The sequence below is a fragment of the Neocloeon triangulifer genome, unplaced genomic scaffold, assembly GCF_031216515.1.
Source record: "Neocloeon triangulifer isolate White Clay Creek 2 clone unplaced genomic scaffold, ASM3121651v1 ptg000022l, whole genome shotgun sequence".
In the NCBI taxonomy this organism is placed as follows: Eukaryota; Metazoa; Arthropoda; class Insecta; order Ephemeroptera; family Baetidae; genus Neocloeon; species Neocloeon triangulifer.
Genome location: NW_026775562.1, coordinates 2,263,320 through 2,283,785, shown reverse-complemented (window position 1 = coordinate 2,283,785; position 20,466 = coordinate 2,263,320). Strand labels below are relative to the sequence as shown.

General features: G+C 35.5%; 4 protein-coding genes and 1 long non-coding RNA gene across 9 annotated transcripts; 1 reads left to right on the top strand and 4 right to left on the bottom strand.

Annotated features, from left to right (window-relative positions):
* Nucleotides 1–29: 29 nt before the first annotated feature.
* Nucleotides 30–3,865, top strand: LOC132204728 (DEP domain-containing protein 1B-like). 3 transcript variants are annotated; one of them, XM_059633436.1, is made up of 11 exons: nt 30–236; nt 302–561; nt 616–852; nt 914–1,095; nt 1,147–1,323; nt 1,407–1,695; nt 1,976–2,355; nt 2,407–2,576; nt 2,636–2,824; nt 3,093–3,323; nt 3,405–3,865. In XM_059633436.1, exons 1-11 carry the CDS (start codon nt 180–182, stop codon nt 3,525–3,527), a joined length of 2,295 nt encoding a protein of 764 aa, XP_059489419.1. In that variant the 5' UTR covers nt 30–179; the 3' UTR covers nt 3,528–3,865. The 3 variants fall into 3 exon arrangements, with proteins under 3 accessions (XP_059489419.1, XP_059489418.1, XP_059489420.1); XM_059633435.1 differs by having other exon boundaries at nt 1,973–2,355; XM_059633437.1 differs by lacking the exon at nt 3,093–3,323 and having other exon boundaries at nt 1,973–2,355.
* A 163-nt stretch (nt 3,866–4,028) lies between these two features.
* Nucleotides 4,029–6,207, bottom strand: LOC132204729 (serine/threonine-protein phosphatase alpha-2 isoform-like). 2 transcript variants are annotated; one of them, XM_059633438.1, is made up of 6 exons: nt 5,994–6,207; nt 5,799–5,930; nt 5,492–5,722; nt 4,877–5,205; nt 4,557–4,700; nt 4,029–4,502 (listed from the first exon to the last, which is right to left on the bottom strand). In XM_059633438.1, exons 1-6 carry the CDS (start codon nt 6,058–6,060, stop codon nt 4,407–4,409), a joined length of 999 nt encoding a protein of 332 aa, XP_059489421.1. In that variant the 5' UTR covers nt 6,061–6,207; the 3' UTR covers nt 4,029–4,406. The 2 variants fall into 2 exon arrangements, with proteins under 2 accessions (XP_059489421.1, XP_059489422.1); XM_059633439.1 differs by having other exon boundaries at nt 5,799–5,925.
* A 1,591-nt stretch (nt 6,208–7,798) lies between these two features.
* On the bottom strand, nt 7,799–9,739 carry LOC132204615 (uncharacterized). The gene is made up of 10 exons (XM_059633236.1): nt 9,647–9,739; nt 9,455–9,589; nt 9,344–9,379; nt 9,114–9,231; nt 8,949–9,055; nt 8,827–8,901; nt 8,740–8,776; nt 8,504–8,574; nt 8,079–8,178; nt 7,799–8,025 (listed from the first exon to the last, which is right to left on the bottom strand). The coding sequence occupies exons 1-10, from the start codon at nt 9,737–9,739 to the stop codon at nt 7,799–7,801; spliced, it is 999 nt and encodes a 332-aa protein (XP_059489219.1).
* On the bottom strand, nt 9,740–10,273 carry LOC132204726 (uncharacterized). The gene is made up of 4 exons (XR_009442549.1): nt 10,243–10,273; nt 10,127–10,191; nt 9,955–10,072; nt 9,740–9,891 (listed from the first exon to the last, which is right to left on the bottom strand). It is a non-coding gene; the product is annotated as an uncharacterized LOC132204726 (long non-coding RNA).
* A 4,271-nt stretch (nt 10,274–14,544) lies between these two features.
* On the bottom strand, nt 14,545–20,082 carry LOC132204410 (uncharacterized). Of its 2 annotated transcripts, none has more exons than XM_059632903.1 (25): nt 20,015–20,082; nt 19,829–19,889; nt 19,617–19,770; nt 18,923–19,358; nt 18,811–18,858; nt 18,732–18,759; nt 18,529–18,681; nt 18,232–18,482; nt 18,123–18,173; nt 18,029–18,062; nt 17,767–17,831; nt 17,359–17,703; nt 17,179–17,241; nt 17,084–17,114; nt 16,953–17,017; nt 16,785–16,902; nt 16,452–16,696; nt 16,271–16,405; nt 16,184–16,219; nt 15,959–16,076; nt 15,799–15,905; nt 15,630–15,741; nt 15,404–15,474; nt 14,930–15,029; nt 14,545–14,869 (listed from the first exon to the last, which is right to left on the bottom strand). In XM_059632903.1, the coding sequence occupies exons 1-25, from the start codon at nt 20,066–20,068 to the stop codon at nt 14,643–14,645; spliced, it is 3,108 nt and encodes a 1,035-aa protein (XP_059488886.1). In that variant the 5' UTR covers nt 20,069–20,082; the 3' UTR covers nt 14,545–14,642. The 2 variants fall into 2 exon arrangements, with proteins under 2 accessions (XP_059488886.1, XP_059488887.1); XM_059632904.1 differs by having other exon boundaries at nt 19,829–19,884; nt 20,015–20,073.
* Nucleotides 20,083–20,466: the final 384 nt, after the last annotated feature.

Below are 20,466 nucleotides of genomic sequence, written 5' to 3'. Positions count from 1 at the left end.
ATTTGGTTGGTATCACTGGGTTTTTCAAGCCAGGCGCCAGCAATGCCTATGGCAACGGTCGTCATGGATAAACACGGAGGTGCTTAAATTTGGTCAAATTTTCGGTATTTTCCCGAGAATTTTGAGAGAAACCGCTAGTGCAGCGAATGGAAAAGTGAGTCGTTTGAATTTTCCGCACAATGCAGGCGCCGACATGGAAGGTCGACTCGGGAAACCCCTTCAAAGCAACACAGAAGGTTTGACTTTAACGTCGGTTGTTTCTCTACATAAATCATTTTATTTTAAAAAAATTTTCCTGTAGTGGAACACGGCCGTCAACACTTTCCGCGTGGAAATGCCCGTGAAGAGCCACCGCCACTTCCTCCGCAACTACGAGGACACGTTTTCGGGGGCCGAGGCGGCCGCCTGGTTTTTGGCAAAACTGCAGAGCAACAACCACTTTGAATACCTGAGCAAGAACCAGGTGATCGCTCTGCTGGACAAATTCCTCAAGGCAAAAGTGTTTGAACCGGTGCTGGCCGACAAGTCTAATGACTTCAAGCCCAACAACACCCTCTACCAGTAAGATATGATTTCCAAAAACCTTGCATTAAAATTTCACCTCAAATTTTGCAGGTTTCCCAGCAAGTTGCCTCTGAGGACGGTGCCTCTGCCAAACTTCAGTGCAGCTCCGGTGCTGAAACCGCCGAGTCCCATGCGTCTGGCCAGATCGCCTATGAAGAGAAAAAGTTCTTCAGCGGAGAGTTTGAATGACCCAAAGGTCTTCCTTGAGGACCTCAAGGCCCAGGCAGCCAAAAGACAGAAAAACGCCCTGGAAACTGAGAAAGTCTGGGAAAATATCCTCTTTGGCCGGTAACTGGACAAAATTTGATTAAAAGAAGTGGTTTTTTTTATTATGAAATTACAATTTAAGGTTGGAGGCCCTTTTTGATGGAAAGGACATTCAGGAATTGATCCCACCCAGTTTCATAAATGGACTCTGGATTGCAGAAAATGCCAACTTCGAACCATGTGCCTCTATCAAGGAGTACTTCGAGAAAAACAAAAGGGATTTTCCCACTTGGGTGCAGTCTGCCATGAAAAACCTATCAAATTGTAGATATTTCTGTACTATTCAGAGGAAATATTTTTAATCTGGAATTTCAGGGCCTTCCATCTCTGGTTTCGGGGCTACGCACACTTACCCTGGATTTGAGAAAGACGTTCTTGTGGAAATTGTCAATTATTTCAAAGCGTCAGAGCAACCTTTCATTTCTTGGGAGTTGGCAGATGTCTTTCGATATGCCTACATCTTTCTTGAAACCCAAGACTGTGACCTTAAAGGTAAGAATTTTAGTTTTTACTAAACTTGAACTGATTTGGGAACCTTTTTTTAACAAATTTGGATTAATTTTTTTCAATTGCAGGAAGTAAAGACTCCCTTTTGTCTCCTTCATCAGAGTCGTGGACAGAACGGCTTAAAAGCATCGAGCCCGTCCTCTACGAACCGTCTTCAGAGTCTGAAGATGAAGCCCCGTGGACTGTCATCCCCCCTCCGCGCCCTGCAAGCACCAATCCCTTCCACGAGAGCATCAATATGAGCCAGTTGGCCCATTACCAACTTCCACCCAACACATGCTTTGAGACGGCCTTCACCACTGAAAGCCCTACTACCAGGGTTGTCCACACTGGCACCCTCAAGTTCAACCGCGGCAGGTTAATTTAAAAAATTTATTAGCTTAAAGGTGGTTGAAGTTGCATTGTTAAAATTCATGATTTTTTTAAAGTATTTTGTCAAAAAACAGATAAGTTTCAAATATAGGCTTAATTTAAAATTAAATTTAAAATACATATAATTTCACACTTACTTAGATTTATGATGAATCTTTCTAGAGTAAAATTTATTGAAACAAATTTTATATTAACAGTGCTAGAATCTTCTCAATTTTCATTGCAAGATCTATTTTAATGAATAATCCCAAATCTTTTCCAGAAGCAAAAGGAATAGGAGCCAATCCTCGGATAACATATTTGACCTAGACCAGTGGCAGTCAACCTCAGGTTCATCTCGCCTGAGTTGCCTGGAAAGAGACATGTCCTCCCTGACCGTCGACCGACCCAAGTCGACTAACCCCTTTGAGCCCAGCCACACTCGCAGTCACTCAGGGGGCTATGTCAACCTGGCCCTGTCAAACTCGATTGAGGAGAAGGAGCCGCCTTTGGAGGAGCTCAACATGAGCACCGCCCTGGCCACCATCAAGGTCCTGGCTAAAAAGGCCAAGCAGAGCAAAAAGCTTGAAGACTCCCTTCAGAGCTGCAACATGAGTGTCGTCTCCTCCAAAACCACAACAAGCAGAGCTACTTCAGTCTCAAATGGTTTGTTTTTAAAAATAGCTTTTAAAAAAATTTATAATAATTTGTCAATAGGATTGATGAACGCCCAAAACACTAAGGTTGCTAAGAAAATTTACCAACTCTTGCTTCTGCTGCTGCCGCCGGACAGTCGGAAAAAATTGTGCTTCCTACTGCAGTACCTGGGCAACCTGGTTTCAAACAAGGACCTGAAATTCTACCCTGACGTGACCACAAAGGAATTTGTAATTTGAAATTTGCCTCTAACATTAAGATAATAAATAATACAACTTTATTGTAAAAGGTGATTCAGTCCTTCTGCGAGTTTGTTCTCGGCCTTCCAGAGGACCAAGGCGGCATCAACCAATTCAGCAGGACCCTCTCTTGCAAGGTGGTCACCTTCCTGCTTGATGAAAGAGACTCCATTTTGTCTCCTCCGGCTGATTTGAAAGCAGAAGTTGAGCAACAACTTGCCAAATTTCAGAACAAAGAGGTACAAATTTTTTGATGGTAGTTAAAATTGAGTGGAATCATATGAAATTTGCTTAAGTTTTGAGTCTTCTGGTGACCTAATTTTTTGTAGAATTTACAACGTTTAGAATTTTCCAATTAATTATTTGATTTAAAATATGCTAGCTTATTGTTTATATGCCAATTTTCACCAAACGAACTCTACTCTTAGATTGAAAAATTGTTATCTTAGATAGGGTTGGTGTAGTGCTTGGTGTGGTAATCAGTAGTTGTTCTTATTTTGTGTGCAGAAGACCCTTCCGCGCCCGTTGCGGGTGATCAATTCACGCAACAGTAGCGTAATTAGTTCGAAGACGCCTGCCCCAAGCCCTCCAAAAGTGACCTTCTGCAGACAAGTGTCAACGCAGCAGTTCGAGCAGCAAAAGTGCTCAGGTTCGCAGAAGGCGCTGCAGGAGCTGCTTGAACTCATCATCGGAGACAAGAAAATGAAGCCGAAGGAAAAGGCCAAACGCCTCCTCACGGTATTTCCCCTCCCCCGCTTTCTGCTTTTTAGTAGTTTTGTTCTTTACCCAACCTTTGGAATTAATTTATTGGTCTTTCAGTTCAAGGACTCGTACCCTCATATTTACATGAAGCGAATTCCGACCAAGCAGGACGAGGACAAAATCCTGGGCTTAAAGAAAAAGGCATCCTCCTTCACCAAGCTCAACTTTCTACGAATCTGAACTGATTTCCTTAAGTGCCAAAATATTATGATAAATAGAGGATCTGAATTAATTTTATTGTCTGTTGAAAAAAATTTGAATATTATCAATCACTTGGTATGGTCTATCTAGAAGAATTCTTATTGTAAATGTGTTTATTAAATTTCTTGTGCCTTGGCTATAAGAAGCAAAATAATGCCTTTTGAGTAACTTGTGATTAATTTATGAAACGGAACATTTTAATAGGGTTACAATCTTTATAGAAAAAGAATTTTTTTGCTTTGTATTGTCCAAAACTCCTGATGTTTACTTTTAAAAAGAATAACAGTAAATATATTTTCATTATTTCTAAAATAAAATTTTTTATTAAGACCCATCTAGACCTTTAAAAAATTAGAAAAATTATTTTTTTCTACCCGACAACGGAAAATAAACTCCAAAATGTGAGTGGTTTTTCATCTAGAACCTCTTACATTAGTTTTGGGAACGGTATTTTTTCAAAGAAAAATCAGTCTTTTCCATCTTTAAAAAAAGGCATTTTATTTTTGACACATTAATCTCTAAATAGTACATTTTTTGAAACGTAATTTAGAATTTTTAACTTTAGTTCAACTCTTCTTACTATGAAATAAACTACCAACTATTAATTATTTTTGGCACAACTGAAATTCACTTTGATATGTTTTCTTATAATTCTAAAATCTTACAAGTTTTCAATACAAATAAATTTTCATGAGATTCATATTCAATGAGTTGGAATGGATTAAGGCACCTTGAGAGTAGTTTTCAGTCGATAAGCTGCATAAAATTAAAATTTCTTGGAGATCTAACGATTTTTGAGAAAATTCATGGCATCAATTTTGACACTATTAAAATAATAAAAATGGCAAGCTGTTAGCGTTAGAAAGGACTGGCTATCACTGGTTTGGGGGTGGACACGCTAGGCAGGGCAGGAATCACAGGCATGCCCATGTGCATCTTCCTCTTCTCAGACGGCTGTTGAATTTAATATTTAAGAAAATAAATTAAATTTAAAAAAATCACTGAAACCTTGAGGATTTGGAAGGAGCACATGAGAGACTCGTCAATGGACAGCATGGCACCAGCGTTGTCAAATTCACCGCAGTAGTTTGGCGCCGAGAACAGGGTGACCAGCTGCCGTTTCCCAAAGAACTCATATCCGTCCTCCACCACCTGTCATTTTAGCGCAATTAGTATAAAAAAAAATTCTCAAAATTGGTATAAATAGTGTCAAAACAATAACATTTTAAGAATTACTCTTAAGAAAAATTTATTCCTAAATTCATCGAATAAATTTTATTTAATAAAGCCAATTTGATAAATGGGTTAAAATTGAGGTACGGAATGACCTGATGAGCTCTGCAGATGAGGTCAAAGTTGTGTTTCTCAAGGAATTTGGCAACCACGTCCGGGCCAAAGGTGTAGCTGACCCCACGTTCGTTCTCGTTCCAGCCAGTGACTTCCCTGTCAGGATCAGACCACAGCAGGTCACACAGGAGGCCGCGGTCAGGAATGTCTGAAGGTCGCACTGTTCTGCGAATCTGGTCCATGCTGTGCAGGTCAGGACTGAGGCCGCCGTGGCAGCAGAAGATCTTATCCTCGATGATTGCAGCCATCGGCAGGCAGTTGAAGCAGTCAGTAAAAGTTTTCCACATCTTCACGTTGAATCGACGCTTGCCTGAGAAACAAAAATTCAAAATTGAAGGAAAATCTTGAAAAAATTTAGAAAATTATTTGTATTAAATTTCAGGCTTAAATTTATCTCAAAGCATTGAAAATCATAATTGAATGCAAAATCAATCTGCAGTATTCTCTTGAAAATCTTTCAAAATCGTTCTAATTCACCGCGGGTTTCAAGAAATAGCTAGAATTTGAATGATTTCCAAATTAAATTTTAACAATTTTTAAATAACTTAAATGACTAACATAATAAGAATTGCTCAAATTTTACAATTTAGACCTACACTCATCATAGAAGCCATAGATGCGGTTGATAGAGGCACACTCATGGTTGCCCCTGAGCAGGAAGAAGGTCTCAGGGTACTTGACCTTGAAGGCAAGCAGAAGGCAGATGGTCTCAAGACTCTGCTTGCCCCTGTCCACATAGTCACCAAGGAAGAGGTAGTTTGAGTCGGGCGGGAAGCCACCGTACTCGAACATCCTCAGCAGGTCGTAGAACTGCCCGTGAATGTCTCCTGCAATTCAAAATCATCCCTTCAGTTTGAATACATAAAAAAAAAACACTCACACAAAAATAAACAAGGGCCTCACCACACACTTTGAGCGGCACCTCAAGCTCGAGCAGGGACGGCTGCCGCAGCAGAATTTCCCTTGCGGTCAGGCAAAGGTTAGTCACCTCCATGTCCGACATTTCCACCTGCGTGTTCGGCGGCGCAGTCTTCACTGTCCAGTTCATAAAACCAAAATTTTTAAATACAATCGGGTTTTTATAGAAAAAAAACACACTGTTGCAAAGGCGCTGAATCAAGTCGTCCACGTCTAGCTTCCTCTCAGCAGGAGCATCATCGGCCATGTCTGGTCACAAAATATCGAATTGGCCGAGGTCACCGTCAAAATTGCGAGCTTTTGTGGCCGAAAACGGCGTTCGGCTGCCGAAAAGGAAAGAAGAAAGAAAAAGAACGGAAAGAAAAGAATTATATATCAACAAGTCAACAAGTGGGGTGGGGGCGGAAGCGGGAACAAAAACAAAGTGATTAAGTAGTACCAACCTTAGCAATGAAAATTAATAACAAAAGTAGGCATTTTTACGTCGATTGTAAAAAATGAATGAAATTTCGTACAAAAGATTGGTACAAAAATATCATTATTAGGATTTGGCTATTAATATTTTAAATTAGGTTTGCCTCATCTTGATCATTTTGGCGCTAGATCGAATGGTCAGGGTGGAAAAAGTGCGGGACAAAAACAATTGAGATATTTATGTATTTAATTCTGATTTAATTATTAGTAGCACCCCAAGTTTAGGCAATGCATATATAGCTTATTTTCCTGTGTAAATGTTAGAGGTTTAATTAATATGAATAATCAAAATTTTGCGCTCACACATCATCTATGCCATTATTGCCAATTCATCACTATATATTTGATGAAACTTACAAGTATATTGAAGTATTTTATTGCATTGATATTAATTGATTATTTTAGTTACTCTTATGACAAAAGGTATAAATGTAGCGATTATAAAGTTGACAAAATTTGAATAATATGTTCTTCCTATAATGTCTGTCTGGATGGGCAAGCTGACCTGCCCGGCGCCAATGCGAGAAGGCTGCGCGCTCCCATTGGCTCTCCAAAAGTCAACAAGTTCACACATGTTCACACAGCTCAACACGCTGCTGCTTTGCTTACATTCTACATCATCATCCTCTCCAGTCTCCATCGTTTGTGTTGGGTTCTTTTTTCCTTCAGCCTTGCTTATTCATGCTTCTTCAGCTCACTTCAGCTTCTCGCGACCCTCCTTGGGCAATGAACGCGAACTCTTTTTTTCCTCCCGGCCTAACTTAAATTTTGTTTCCCTGTCCGTGATTCGATCATCCAACGTTTTTTCGGTTTGTTTTCCAATGTCAGAATCAAAAGATCAATGAAAAAGGAATCAAATTTTGACATTTTGAGCAGACGGCGATTTAAAGCGAAAAGTTCATCAAACCCTCAGAACGAATAGAAGGTATTTATTTTATAATTTTATAAACTTGGAAGCATTTATATTATTAAATTTTGATTGAAATACATTAAGTTTTATCACCAGTATTTAAAAGATATTTATATGTATTGTCTGCATACATAATTAAAATCCTGCAATGTATTGAATTTCAATTAAAAATTTTACAGATCACCGATAGGGGTCCACACAATTTAAATAAGGCAAGTGGATAATTAATTTCATTCAACGCTCGCATCTATGTATATAATATAGATTTTTTAACACAATTTATTACTGTAAATCGCAAAAGTTACATTAATTTTATGTAAAAAAATTTCCGGTTATGATTTCCGAGAAACATCGAATTACATTATATTTCACTGTAAAAACGAATTCCGCAATAGATAATTTTCAATTGTAAGTGAAGATGCTGAATCGAACTCAAATTTCGTTCAAATAAATTTTGAATACCAACATAAATTTTACATTATTTTCTAGTTTATTATTAATGTGCACTTCAGAAACTGCTATATGTATGTATCTAAAATTACAAAATATCCAAAACACATTCAAATAATAAAATTTTTATATCAAATTTGAAAATCAATCATTAAGGCAGAGGTCCGCAAATAACGAAATTAGCGTTTCCTCCAACGCCATACAAAGTGAACCCGGTTGAATCGAGGAAAATTTGATTGGGAAATGCTTTGGTTCTATAGAACTGGTTGATATTTGTCATCAGCCCCGCCGGTAGTCTCTTGAAAGTTGAGCACCAACTGTCCGAGCCGTCGCCATTGTCAAAAGTTTGGTCAACATAGGCCGTTTTGCCCGTCATAGCTAAAAGGCAAATAGTTAATGAGAAATTTAAACGATCAACCAGATAATCAAACCTGGCAGGATTTTCATAAACGCGTTGAAGTCGGCCAGTGTTTCAAAAATTGCAAGGTTTGATCCGAGCTCACAACAGAGTGTTTGGGATTGTGCCCATGTCTATATATATTATTTTAAGAAGTAAAATAAAAAACCACGCTATATTGTTATTATTTAAAAGTGGTTAAAATTTCGAGTATGGATTTAGCATGGTTTTGTGCATCAGAATCAGCTATAATATATTTTGGGGGCAAACATATATTTTCAAATTTTCTGGAGATTGTGTTTTTCTTGTCAATTAGCCTCTGTTTCAATTTATCAGAAAATAACAAGCTGATGCTGATTTTTAATGCATCGATTATTTTTTCGCATCCTTAAACGGACAAGATTGATGGAAGAGGGTATATTTAATTTTAAATTTTTGATTGCATTTCTTAAAACTCACCAATCCAGTCATGTACAACCAAAAGTACTTTTTACCCGTTGAAGTGGTCATTATGTTTCCTCCCACTGACACTGAGTAATTAACAACAAAATTTAAAATTAGAGAAAGAAAAATTCACTACAGAATTTCTCTCTCAGAAGTTTGATATTGGTTTGCTCATTTTTCCGTTATTACAAAGTATTTATTTTGAATAAATTTTACAATTTACTATTTATAGTAAATAAGAGACATCATACATGTGCCAGTAGTTTTCAGCTCCTTAATTTTTGCTGCCTGTCGTGTTATTTTTAATTTGAAGAAATTGAAAATAATTTAAAAATTACATTTGGTGTGCAAGAAGAAATTTTAGGACACAAACGATATTGTGTGTTGATGCCACCAGTGGCGGATTTAATCACCTGACCGTGCGATTAATAAAATAAAATAATTATTTACAATTTTATACGGTTGCGTCGCCTTCATTTAAAGTAACAAGTCCAAGAGTTAGACTTGGTGAAGTATTTTTTCCACATTGAAAAATATCAGCCATGGTCAAGCATTCATCATTGCTGTCTGATCATAAAATTAAATGTCATTAAAATTTTATGTTTCATATCAAAATGTTGTTTACTAATCGTGGAACAAGAGTCAAAACCCACAAAAGCGCCCTGCATTGTGGGCACGTTGCTGGCAGAAAGTTCTTCTAGACCACGCAGAATTTGATCTGATACTATATTTCCATATTGTATCTAATCAAAATTAATTTTGACGCATTTTAAGAAACATGATGGTTTTTAGAAATGAAAATTGTTTAAATGACAAATATTAAGAAGTTTTTGTAGATATTTATGTCTTCAATACCATTTCTCCTCTTTTCCCGCAACACCTGATGTAACACTAGAAGAAAAGAGTATAAAATTTTGCCTTGTCATTTAATTCTTTTATTTTTTAAGTATTTTACAACTATTTTACTTTTAGATTTCTGGCTTGAGTCCTAACGTCACCTGTTTTATTCATTATGTAGGTTTTGATTTCCTGATCTGTCACGTTCCAAACTTGCTGACACGTGTTTTTGATTTGATATGATTTATTTGCAGACGGCAGAGTCTTAAAATTATGTTAATCAGTATTATGAGATTAAAAACTTCCTTGAAAGTAATTTACTTCGCAAATGAAAGGTTTTTCTACAGCGCAGCTCTCTTCGCCCAGATACGTTCCGCTTACGGTTTTGTTCGAAAGATTTAAGAAAATGCACATTTCCGCTTTTTCCGTTGGAAATTTTCCGTCTTTCCAATTGGCGATTTCCTCGACGTGCACTTTGTCATTTTCCGAGCACCAAAAGTGCGGACCTGGGCAACCTGTGTTAGTCCCTGAAGTCCAAAAGTCTCTTCCAGTTTGATATGGATACACTTGATCGCAGAGGATTGAAAAAAAAATGACAATTAATTAAATAAAATTGCTTTAATAAATACCTGCTGCAGGGAATTTTGCCACCATATTTGTCAAACACTGCAACTCATTCAAAGCTTCAATCGAGGCTAATTTCATTCCAACTGAGCAGCAATATGACCAAGCGTCTGCCCAAATCATCTGTTGGAAAATTGATATAGAAATTAAATCTTTAATAAATTAATTTCTTCTCACGGATTTGGAGGAAAACAGATATTCTTTGCCACATCCAGAGTTCCACTGACCGTGAACGAAGAGATCTTTTTTTTTAAATTTGAACAAATCTTTTTGTTGTCAACAGGAATTCTTACCGGTCAAAACACTACCATTGAAGAGCGTTTGCTATTTTTATTTGTAATTCCTTATTGTTAGTTAAATTTTTTTCGATTTTCAATTGTATTCTTTACATTTCTCACACATTTAGAGGGGCAATTCGGTTTATTGCCAAGTGTTGCAAGATTTTCTGCACTCTGAAATTTTAAATTTTTTTTTTTTAACTCCTCAATACAAATTTATTATTATATAATTAATGAAAGAACTGGTGCGATCGAGGACAGTAAAAAGTGTATTTTGACACAACCTGACATGCGATGACATATTTGTGAGAGCAGTTCCGGTCGGACAGCGAGAGATTTGTCTCGTTATTGGAGATCAGCATGTGCAGACACAATTCGTCCGGACTTGCGTTGTCTGGCTGTCCGGCCGCCCACGAGAGCGAGTCGGGCAGGGTGAAGGGACCGCTGGGGGCGCAAAAGGCCCACTGACCCCACGACCCCTGCGCACGTCCGGCTGTCCAGTAATTGTAATTCAACGTCCAGTTACTTTTGGTCGCGTTCGACAGACACGCCATGTCGGACGCGTCCTGGAACCAAACGGGACGCATGCCGAGGCTGATACACGTGTCCCAACTCTGCTGCCACGTTCCCTTTAAAAAAAATTAAACTTTGAATAAAAAATTGAAATTAATGAGACTCACAAGTTTATTAGAAAAAAGGTAAATCTTGTTGCAGACGTTGATCCACTTTCCGTATTTTTCTCCGTCTTGATGATATAATTAATTAATTCATTCATTGTTTACAATTACTTTTATTATACCTTTCAATTTTCCACTCGCATCAAACAGTGAATTCTGAAGGGAGCAGAAAGTAATTTCAAATTTCGTCGAATACATTTTTCAAAACCTACATTTTTGGCACTAGCCAATGTTGAGCACGTATCTTGAGATGTAATTTTAAGCTGTAATTAAATAGATTTAGCCTTATGATGGTGATTAGCGCTGATAATATTACAAAATTTAGCTCGCACAAATACGGCAGTTTTGTTATCGAAGGAATTGCAAGGAAACTAGCAACTGAGCCGTCGGAAATCACAGATAAAGCTTTTTGCGCCAAAGCTGTCAAACTGGATCCATTGACTTTATCCGAAATTGCTACAGGAATGTCCACGTTCTTCGGACACCAAGCAAATTTTAAATCATAATTCAGGCAAGAGCCGTTTCCTTCGTTTGAACCCACGCTCCAGAGTTTTGAAACATTGAAATCTAAATTTTTGTGTGTAAGTAGGTATACTTTTTAATAAAATAAAACCTTTCATCATTTGCTGGATGAGCGAAAGTTTTGAAAGATCCTGAATGGCCACAAGAGACATGTCTGCAGAATAGCAATTGTTGACAGCTTGAACTTGAGACTCGCCATTTGGCATCAGCAAATAAGTTTTTCCACCTTTCACCATAGCTTTTCCTATTTTTTGTCTTTGATTTTATGCATTTTTTTTTTAAATTTACAAAATACCTATACTACGAATTTGGAGGGCGTTATTCTGAAAAGTTTTAAATTAGCATTTGTTTATAATATAAATTGTAAACAATCGTTAAAATACTGTGCTTATATTGAACTTCAGTTTTTCGCATCTTGATGCTTCACATGCCTATGTTAAAAATGGTCAAAGCCGTAATAACATCTTTCATTTTTTTTTCAATTCCTTTACATTTTTTGGCTTTGTTGGGGTTGTTGTGGTCTTCACAGTTGTTGTAGTCGTCGCAGCATTTGTTGCAGCCCCAAGTTTAGTTATTGTCACTTGTTCAGAAATTGTCGTCAATCCAGAATTCGACGAATTTATTAAAATTTCCGTTGCGTTTTTTCCATTATTGTTTTGCTCTGCTGCTGGCATGGGTTGGGAAGTTTCAGTTAATAATTGGCTTTGGTCTGTAATTTGCAGAATTGCAGGATGTTTTTCCGTGCTAGTGAAAAAGTCGCTGTTAGTTATGATTCCATCCGGAGAAGTGCCCAGCTTGGTTTCGGTGAAAAAAATGGCGGTCAGAAATTCCGATCCTGATGACGTTTGTTGCTCCGAAGTTGAGATTAGATTGTCAACGGGGACATCAGTGGCATTGTTTTCGTTTCCAATTTGATTATCTGAGCTTAAAATCGTTGAAAGAAATTGATCTTGTCAGATTTATTATATACAATAGCCATTACACAAAATAACGTTAAAAGAAAAAAAATTAAATTAAGGTTGACTTATGAAAGCGCTCAGATTTTGCAAATGAAAATATCTCTCAAAAGTATTCAAGATTAATAGACAAAGTTTTTTTTTTAAATTTTCATTACAAATAGGTGTTTTTTTGAATTATTTAACTTTATTAAAATATTTACGGATGTGGAGTATAATTTATAATAATTTGATTTTTACTCTGCTGGTGTGGCTGCAGGGTTAAACGAAACAACACTTATAGAGCTGTTTCCTTGTGATGATGCGCTAATCTTTGATAAGGTTGACGCCCTGAGCGTTGAAATATGATTTGAGCATTTCTTGAAACCGCAGCATTTGATAACATAAATTCTTCTACCTGGAAATTTTCTTCGTTTATAAATTTTTTTCCTGGTTACTAATTTATTACTGTTTTTTAGTGATTTCGCTTTTTGTTCACCTATTAGTGTTTGTTTTCGCTTTCCTTTACTCGCCTGTTTATTAATTGAATAGTTTTGAAAATTTTCATATAACGAATCGAAAAATCTGCAGTACCTCAACTATTGCTGTAACTAATAAAGTTGATAGCACCAAGCAGTACCAATCCATAACTGTCAAAGCCACTAAACTGGGTTTACAATATATCTGACTTTGTGTGAGGATCGATTTTTTAGTTGCATTCTCTTATATGGAAATATAAAAAATTAATTAGCTCCCCACTAACGTATAACATGCATGGCAAGCTCCCCACCAACAGCACGAAGGTCGCTGCACAATTAAGTTTGTGTTGAATAATTTTCCGAGGCCAAAATTTTCCCTGAAAATTAAATGTTCATAAACAATTTTTAGAGGCCCTGTGAATTAAATTTACAATTTTTTTTTTTTAATTACTGAGCTTATAAATGTTATCAATTCCATAAAAATCCTCCAGATATTTTTAGCAAGTATACAAATTATGGTTCAGTGCCGTTTTGATTTGTTCCAATTACAGCTAAAAAGACTATCTTTATAATAATTTATAATAATTCTTGACCTTGTTGGTCTAATTTTTAACTATTTATGATTAGAAGTAACTTTTTAATATTCAGAGGAAATCATTTTTCTGACAAAACATTTATTATTTGGTAATAAGGAGGACAACTTGAACGTTAGAGTTTTTTAAAGTTTCAATTTTTTGGAATATTCTGATTATCAGACGAGTCATGGCCATTTTTTCCACTTTGCATCAATATATATGGTAAATTTCATGGAATTCATGCTGAAACTGTGTTTTCCAACCTATGAGTAGCCTCTAAGCAACAGCAGGTTCATGATAAAATGTTCAATGGATAAAATTAATTATAACTAATAATTATTAATATTATTAACTATAACGATAAATAATAATATTTTTTCACCTCTAGAAATAGGAAATATAACAAAAATAAACTTTAAAAATGATATTAAATCTGTTCGTTACTACAAAGAATAATTAAAATGTTTAATAAGCATAAGGTTTTAGTAATTGGATTACTTTTTATTTAAAAATAAATAAGTAATTGTTCTAACTGCGAGCAAAACAATGCTCGTTATGTCGTAATAAACAAAAATCGACCTTGCAATAATTCCATAGCGCCAAGCAAGGGGATAAGGACATCACGGGCGGTTCGATATATTATGCTAATTAGATAGCATAAGTGCGTTATGGAATTATTTTAGGCAATCACAACATATTATTATGTATTATCTTTAGAAATTTTAAATATTCTGTATTTCCAATGTATAGGTTCAATTTTAAGTTAAAAGGGTAGAGACTTGAAAGTTATTTGCAAGTTTCGCAACAAAGGGGTAAAGGGTGCGACCGTTTATTTTCTCTCATCATTTTGTCATGAAATAACCTCTAACTGTGGAGTTCGTTTGTAAGATGCAATGCAAAACATAATTTTAGAATGGCATTAAAGCGAAATCATTTCTGGAGTGGAGTTTTTAAGTTTTTTCAAAACAATATAAAATTTCCGCAATTTGGTGTTGTAAATATTGTGTCTAACACGCGACATATATATTTTAGTATTGTGACTGTACATAAACAACTTGATTTGTAAATATTATATGATTTATTTTTTTCTGTTAAAATTGGATAATTCAGAGCTTAACATCAAAGTAGCTGAAATTGCACAAAATACAAAACATTCTGATAAATAATGGGTAATTGGAATGAATTAAAACTTAAGTTTCCTCAATGAACTTGAAAAATTCCAATGATTTAATAAGGCAAAGGTCCGCATAAAACAAAATTTGCGTTTATAACGCCATTAATGATGGCCTTGTTATTATCAAGGTAAATTTGATTAGCAACTTTTTGGTTTCTGTAGAACAGGCTAGTGTTTGCGATCACCCCATCCGGTAGTCTCTTGAAAGTTGAGCACCAACTGTCGGTGCCATCGCCATTGTCAAAAGTTGGTCCAATGTAAGCCCACTTTCCCGTCAACGCTTTAAAATAAAAAAATAAGTTGTGATTCAATTTTGAAATTATCAATAAGAGAATAGAACCAGGTAGAATTTTCATAAACGCGTTGAAGTCAGCCAATGTTTCGAAAATTGCAAGGTTGCCTCCAAGCTCACAACACAATGTTTGGGATTGAGCCCAAGTCTGTAAAAATAAACCTTTTATCATATAATTTTTTATTTTACAAAAAACGTATGTGCATCATATTCTCAGATATTATAATCATTTTTCCATAATATGCTATTTAAATTATGGAAAAAAATAAGGGGTGCAGAGGAATCCGAGTGGTATTTTTAAATTCTCTGCACTTTGTGTTTTTATTATCATTGTGTGGCGTAAGGTGCGCTCTTCATTGACAATGTTTTACTAGGAAAAGTAACTTTTTATTAGCTGTTTCGATATTAACAATGTTAATTTTCAAAATTGCTACAAAAATTTTATTTCCCAATAGAAATCTGATGGGCACAATTTTAGTCGCATCTCACCAGCAATGCGAACTCGGCATTATTAAAACTCACCATTACAGGCACGTACACCACATAGTACTTTTTGCCTGTCGAAGAGGTAATCAGCACTCCTCCTGTCGGCACTGATTGACGAACAAAAAATTTAGAGAAACAGATAAATTTGATTTTAGTATGGCTGCTATTAGTTTTCATCCATGTTCACAAATGTTATTTTTGATGAAATTAATAAAAAAAAAAATCCTGAAAAATATATATCAAATTTAAAAGCAAATCTTACATTTGCCAGTTGTGTTCAGCTCCTGGATTTGAGTTACGTTTGGTACACAAGACGAAAATTTGGGGCACACACGTAATTGTGTGTTGATGCCACCAGTGGCGGATTTAATCACCTGAGATGCGAGAAAGTTTCATTAAATATAACATATAAAAGTTAAAATTCCATGTACGGTTGCACTGCCTTCGTTTAAAGTAACAAGTCCAAGAGTAAGATTTGGTGAAGTATTTTTTCCACATTGGAAAATTTCAGCCATGGTCACGCATTCGTCATTTCTCTCTGTTGATCAAATTAATTCATTTAAATGATTAAAATAATAAGTATTTTTGTACTAATCGTAGAGCAGGAGTCAAAGCCTACAAAAGCACTCTGCATTTCGGACTCATTGCTGGCAGAAAGTTCTTCTAGTCCTCGCAAAATTTGATCTGATACTATGCTTCCATGTTGTATCTAATCAAATTAAAATTTTTAATTTGTGAGGTTATTACAATTGGCAGAGTGAAATATTTTTTCATTAGCGATTATGAAATATTTGTATAATATATTTTGTACAGTACCATTTCTCCTTTTTTCCCGCAACACCTGATGTAACACTGTAGAAAAGTATTAATTTATGCATGTTCTTATATTTTTTTTATTAATACTTTCAAATTTCTAGGGCGAGTCCTAACGTCCCCTGCTTTATTCATTATGTACATTTGGATTTCCAGATCCGTCACTTTCCAAATTTGTTGACACGTGTTCTTGATTTGCAGGGATTTAGTTGCAGCTGGTAAAGTCTGTAAAAAATATTTACAAAATTTTTATTCATGTTAAAGAATTTACTTCGCAAATGAAAGGTTTTTCCACGTTGCAGCTTTCTTCACCCAGATACGTTCCGCTTACGGTTTTGTTTGAAAGATTTAAGAAAATGCACATTTCTGCACTTTCTGTTGGTAATTTTCCGTCTTTCCAATTGACGATTTCCTCTTTTAGCAATTTGTCGTTTTCCGAACACCAAAAGTGCGGACCTGGGCAGCCCGTGTTAGTCCCTGAAGTCCAAAAGTCTCTCCCAGTTTGATATGGATATACTTAAGGACAAGAGTGAAAAATTGTAAAAAAAAATATGCATTTAGTTTTAAAATAAAGAAAATATACACAAAATTGCAAAAGAAATACCTGCTGCAGGGTATTTTGCCACCATATTTGTCATACACTGCAACTCATTCAATGCTTCAATTGAAACCAATTTCATTCCAACTGAACAACAATATGACCAAGCTTCTGCCCAAATCATCTGTTGGAAAATTGATCTAGAATTATATTTTTTAATTAAATGTTTCGCACGGATTTTGACGAAAACAAATATTCCTTCCCACATCCAGTGTTCCATTGACCGTGAACAAAGAGATCTTTTTTTAATTAAACATTACAATCACAAAGAATCAATTTGTTTTACAGTCGTCGTTAATTCTCACCAGTCAAAATGTTATCAGAGAAAAGCTTTTTCTGTTAATTTTTAATTGATTGCCTGAATTAATAGATTTGCTTTGTATTATTTGTATTCAATTACGTTTTTCTCACACGTTGAAGGGCAACTTGGCTTATTGCAAAGTGTTCTTAGATTCGTTATACCCTAGAATTTAGCTTTTCAAGTTATTGAAATTCTATTAAATTTTTTGAAAATAAATTTATAAATTTTATAAAAACTGGTGCCGTCCAAGATGTATTATATAAATTGAATTTTGTCAACCTGACATGCGATGACATATTTGTGAGAGCAGTTCCGGTCGGACAGCGTGAGATTGGCTCCATTTTTGCCGAACAGCATGTGCAGACACAATTCGTCCGGACTGGCGTTGTCCGGCTGTCCGGCCGCCCACGAGAGCGAGTCGGGCAGGGTGAGGGGACCGTGGGGGGCGCAAAAGGCCCACTGACCCCACGACCCCTGCGCCCGCCCGGCCGTCCAGTAATTGTAATTCAACGTCCAGTTGCTTTTGGTCGCGTTCGACAGACATGCCATGTCGGACGCGTCCTGAAACCAAACGGGACGCATGCCGAGGCTGCAACATGTATCCCAATTCTGCTGCCAAGTTCCCTTTATTTAAAAATAAAAAAATCAAAATCGTGAATAAAAAATTTAAAAATTAACGATACTTACAAGTTTATTAGAAAAAAGGTAACGTTTGTTGCAAATTGTCATCCAATTTCCGTATCTTTCTCCATCTTCAAATTAATTTTCTTTTAGATTTTTTTAGATTTCTTTTCCAACATTTTAATTCAATTGGTTAGAGTTAAGAAAACAATTAATGGATCATATCAAGCTGAAGCACACTTGGAACTACTGTATTATTTAGCAAGAATTTTATTGCAGCACACATCATTGATGAATTGTGACAACAACAAAATCAATCAAAAGTTACCTTTCAATTTTCCATTCTCGTCAAAAAGTGAAGTCTGAATGCATTTTAAGTAAGTTGAAACTATAACTTGAAATTAGACCATTACAAAACCTACATTTTTCAAAGTAGCCAATGGTGAGCATGTATCTCGAGATACTATTTTTATCTGAAATATGATACATTAATATAGCCAATTCAAGAAATCATTTAAAATTTAATATTACATAATTTAGTTCACACAAATAAGGCAGTTTTGTGATAGAAGGAATTGCAAGTAAATTAGCAACTGAGCCATCAGAAACCAAAGCCAAAGCTTTCTGCGCCAAATCAGCCAAACTTGAGCCATTGACTTTATCCAAAATTACAGCAGGAATGTCCACATTCGTCGGACACCAAGCAAATTTCAAATCATAGTTCAGGCATGAATCGTTTCCTTCGTTGGAACCGACGGTCCAAATTTGTGAAATGTTGAGATCTAAATTTTTTTATAAGTTTGTTTTTTATTTCTTTTGTAAAAAAACCTTTCAACATTTGCTGGATAAATGTAATTTTTTGCAGTTCTTGAATGGCTACAAGAGACATATTCCCAGAATAGCAGTTACTGGCAGCTTGAGCTTGAGACTCATTACTTGACATCATCAAATACGTTTTTCCGCTTCTCACTATAACTTTCCCTATTGCTCGCGTTTTATTTAATAAATTTTTATTTTTCTTATAACGATACCTTTACTTTGAACTTGAAGGGCGTTATTCTGAAAAGTTTGAATTAGCGTAATTTCCACGAATTTAAAATATTTTTATACTGTGCTTATGTTGAAATTAAGCTGTTCACATCTTGATGCTTCACATGCCTAATTTAAAATGGTCAATCTTGTTGGTAAATTACGATGTTATTTTGAATAATTCAAATAATACATTTTTCGAATCTGTAGAGGTCGTTGCAGCTTTTTTGGTAACTCTTAAAGTAATTGAAGGGCTTGACGTGTGATCAGACATTGTTGTTGATCCAATATCTGACGAATTTATAGAAGTTTCTGATGCGTTTTTCTTACTATTTTGATCTGCTGTTGTTGAGGGTTGCAAAGTTTCAGTTAATAATTTGTTTTGGTCTGTAATTTGCGCAATTGGAGGATGAGTTTCCGTGGTATTGAAAATGTCGCTGGAAGTGGTGATTTCTGTATCCGGGGAGCTGTTGGTTACGGCAAGGCCCGTGCTTTCAGTGGAAAATATTGCGCTTGATGATTCCATTACGCTCTTGGATGACGTTTCTTCTGACTTTAGTTGCACAGAAGTTGGGATGAAATTGTCCACAGGGACATCAGTGACATTATTTACAGCTCCAATTTCTGCGCTTAAATTTAACAAAAACCTTGTTGATGAAAACTGATTTTGTTAAAGAAAGAAAAAAAATCTAAATTAAAGGTTTACTGAAGTTTTTAGGAACAGCCATTACCAGAAGCTAACTTTTTAGCAAGTGAATATTTTGCGGACAATTTTATTGAAAAATATAACGTTTCGAAATTTTTATTATAGAAACTTCTTGGTTTTTTAAGTGAACTTCATTAAAAAATTGAACAATTGGGCTGAGAAGTATATTGATTTAATTTACTCTGTAGGTGTGGTTGTAGGGTGAACTGTAACGGTATTTAAAGAGCTGTTTCTTTTTGTGGATGAAGTCATCTTTGACAAGGTTGATGCCCTACGCGTTGATATGTGATCTAAGCATTTTACGAAACCGCAACATTTGATGATAATTGTTCTACCTGAAATTTTTCGTTTTGTTTTTAGTTAATTTTTACTCCCTGCTTTCTAAATTAATACTGTGTTTTTGTGATTTCGCTTTACGTTCAACAATTGCTTCTTTCTGCTTTCCAAAACTATCCTGTTGAATGCGAATTTAGTATAATTTCGGAAAATCAATAATGATAGTTTATTAATAAAAAATTATATATTAAATAAATAAATAATTATAAGTAATAAGAAAAATAATAGAAAAATTCACAAAACCTCAACAATTAATGTAACCAAAAACGTTGATAGCAACATGCAGTACCAATTCATATTTGTTAACTGGGTTTTCAATATGTCTGACTTTTTGAGGATAGGTTTTATTCAATTCATTTCCTATTGTGGAAACATTAAATGTATGACGATACTCCCCACTAATGTATAATATGTGCATACTCCCCACCAAAGGGAAACAGCGCATGAAGGTTGCTGCGCAATTAAAAGTTTGTGTTGAAATTTACCGGGGTCCCATTTTCCCCCCCAAAAAATTACAAAATATGAAAACTCAAATTGGAATTTGCATGAAAAGATCTTGTCGGGAACATCCAAACACACGAATGAATTAATTAAATTATACAAATAAGTAAATTAATAAATTTTGATGAGTTTTATGCTTTATTACCTTTATTAGTAAAAAAAGTTATCAAACTTATGATTTATCTGTTCTCTTA

Bases quoted from the DNA above. Each gene is read 5' to 3' on its own strand.
- LOC132204728 (XM_059633435.1), top strand. From the start codon at position 180: ATGCAGGCGCCGACATGGAAGGTCGACTCGGGAAACCCCTTCAAAGCA. The intron at 562-615 runs GTAAGATATGAT...CAAATTTTGCAG, and splicing joins CCCAACAACACCCTCTACCA to GTTTCCCAGCAAGTTGCCTC. The intron at 1,696-1,972 runs GTTAATTTAAAA...AATCTTTTCCAG, and splicing joins CTCAAGTTCAACCGCGGCAG to AAGCAAAAGGAATAGGAGCC.
- LOC132204410 (XM_059632903.1), bottom strand. From the start codon at position 20,068: ATGAATTGGTACTGCATGTTGCTATCAACGTTTTTGGTTACATTAATT. The intron at 16,406-16,451 runs GTAAATTCTTTA...TATTTTTTACAG, and splicing joins AAAAACCTTTCATTTGCGAA to ACTTTACCAGCTGCAACTAA. The intron at 15,475-15,629 runs GTAAGATTTGCT...TTCGTCAATCAG, and splicing joins GCTGAACACAACTGGCAAAT to TGCCGACAGGAGGAGTGCTG.
- LOC132204615 (XM_059633236.1), bottom strand. From the start codon at position 9,739: ATGTGCATTTTCTTAAATCTTTCGAACAAAACCGTAAGCGGAACGTAT. The intron at 9,380-9,454 runs GTAAAATAGTTG...CTTTTCTTCTAG, and splicing joins CTCAAGCCAGAAATCTAAAA to TGTTACATCAGGTGTTGCGG. The intron at 8,026-8,078 runs GTTTGATTATCT...TTTGCCTTTTAG, and splicing joins GTTTATGAAAATCCTGCCAG to CTATGACGGGCAAAACGGCC.
- LOC132204729 (XM_059633438.1), bottom strand. From the start codon at position 6,060: ATGGCCGATGATGCTCCTGCTGAGAGGAAGCTAGACGTGGACGACTTG. The intron at 5,206-5,491 runs GTAGGTCTAAAT...TTTGTTTCTCAG, and splicing joins CTATGGCTTCTATGATGAGT to GCAAGCGTCGATTCAACGTG. The intron at 4,701-4,876 runs GTCATTCCGTAC...CTAAAATGACAG, and splicing joins TCATCTGCAGAGCTCATCAG to GTGGTGGAGGACGGATATGA.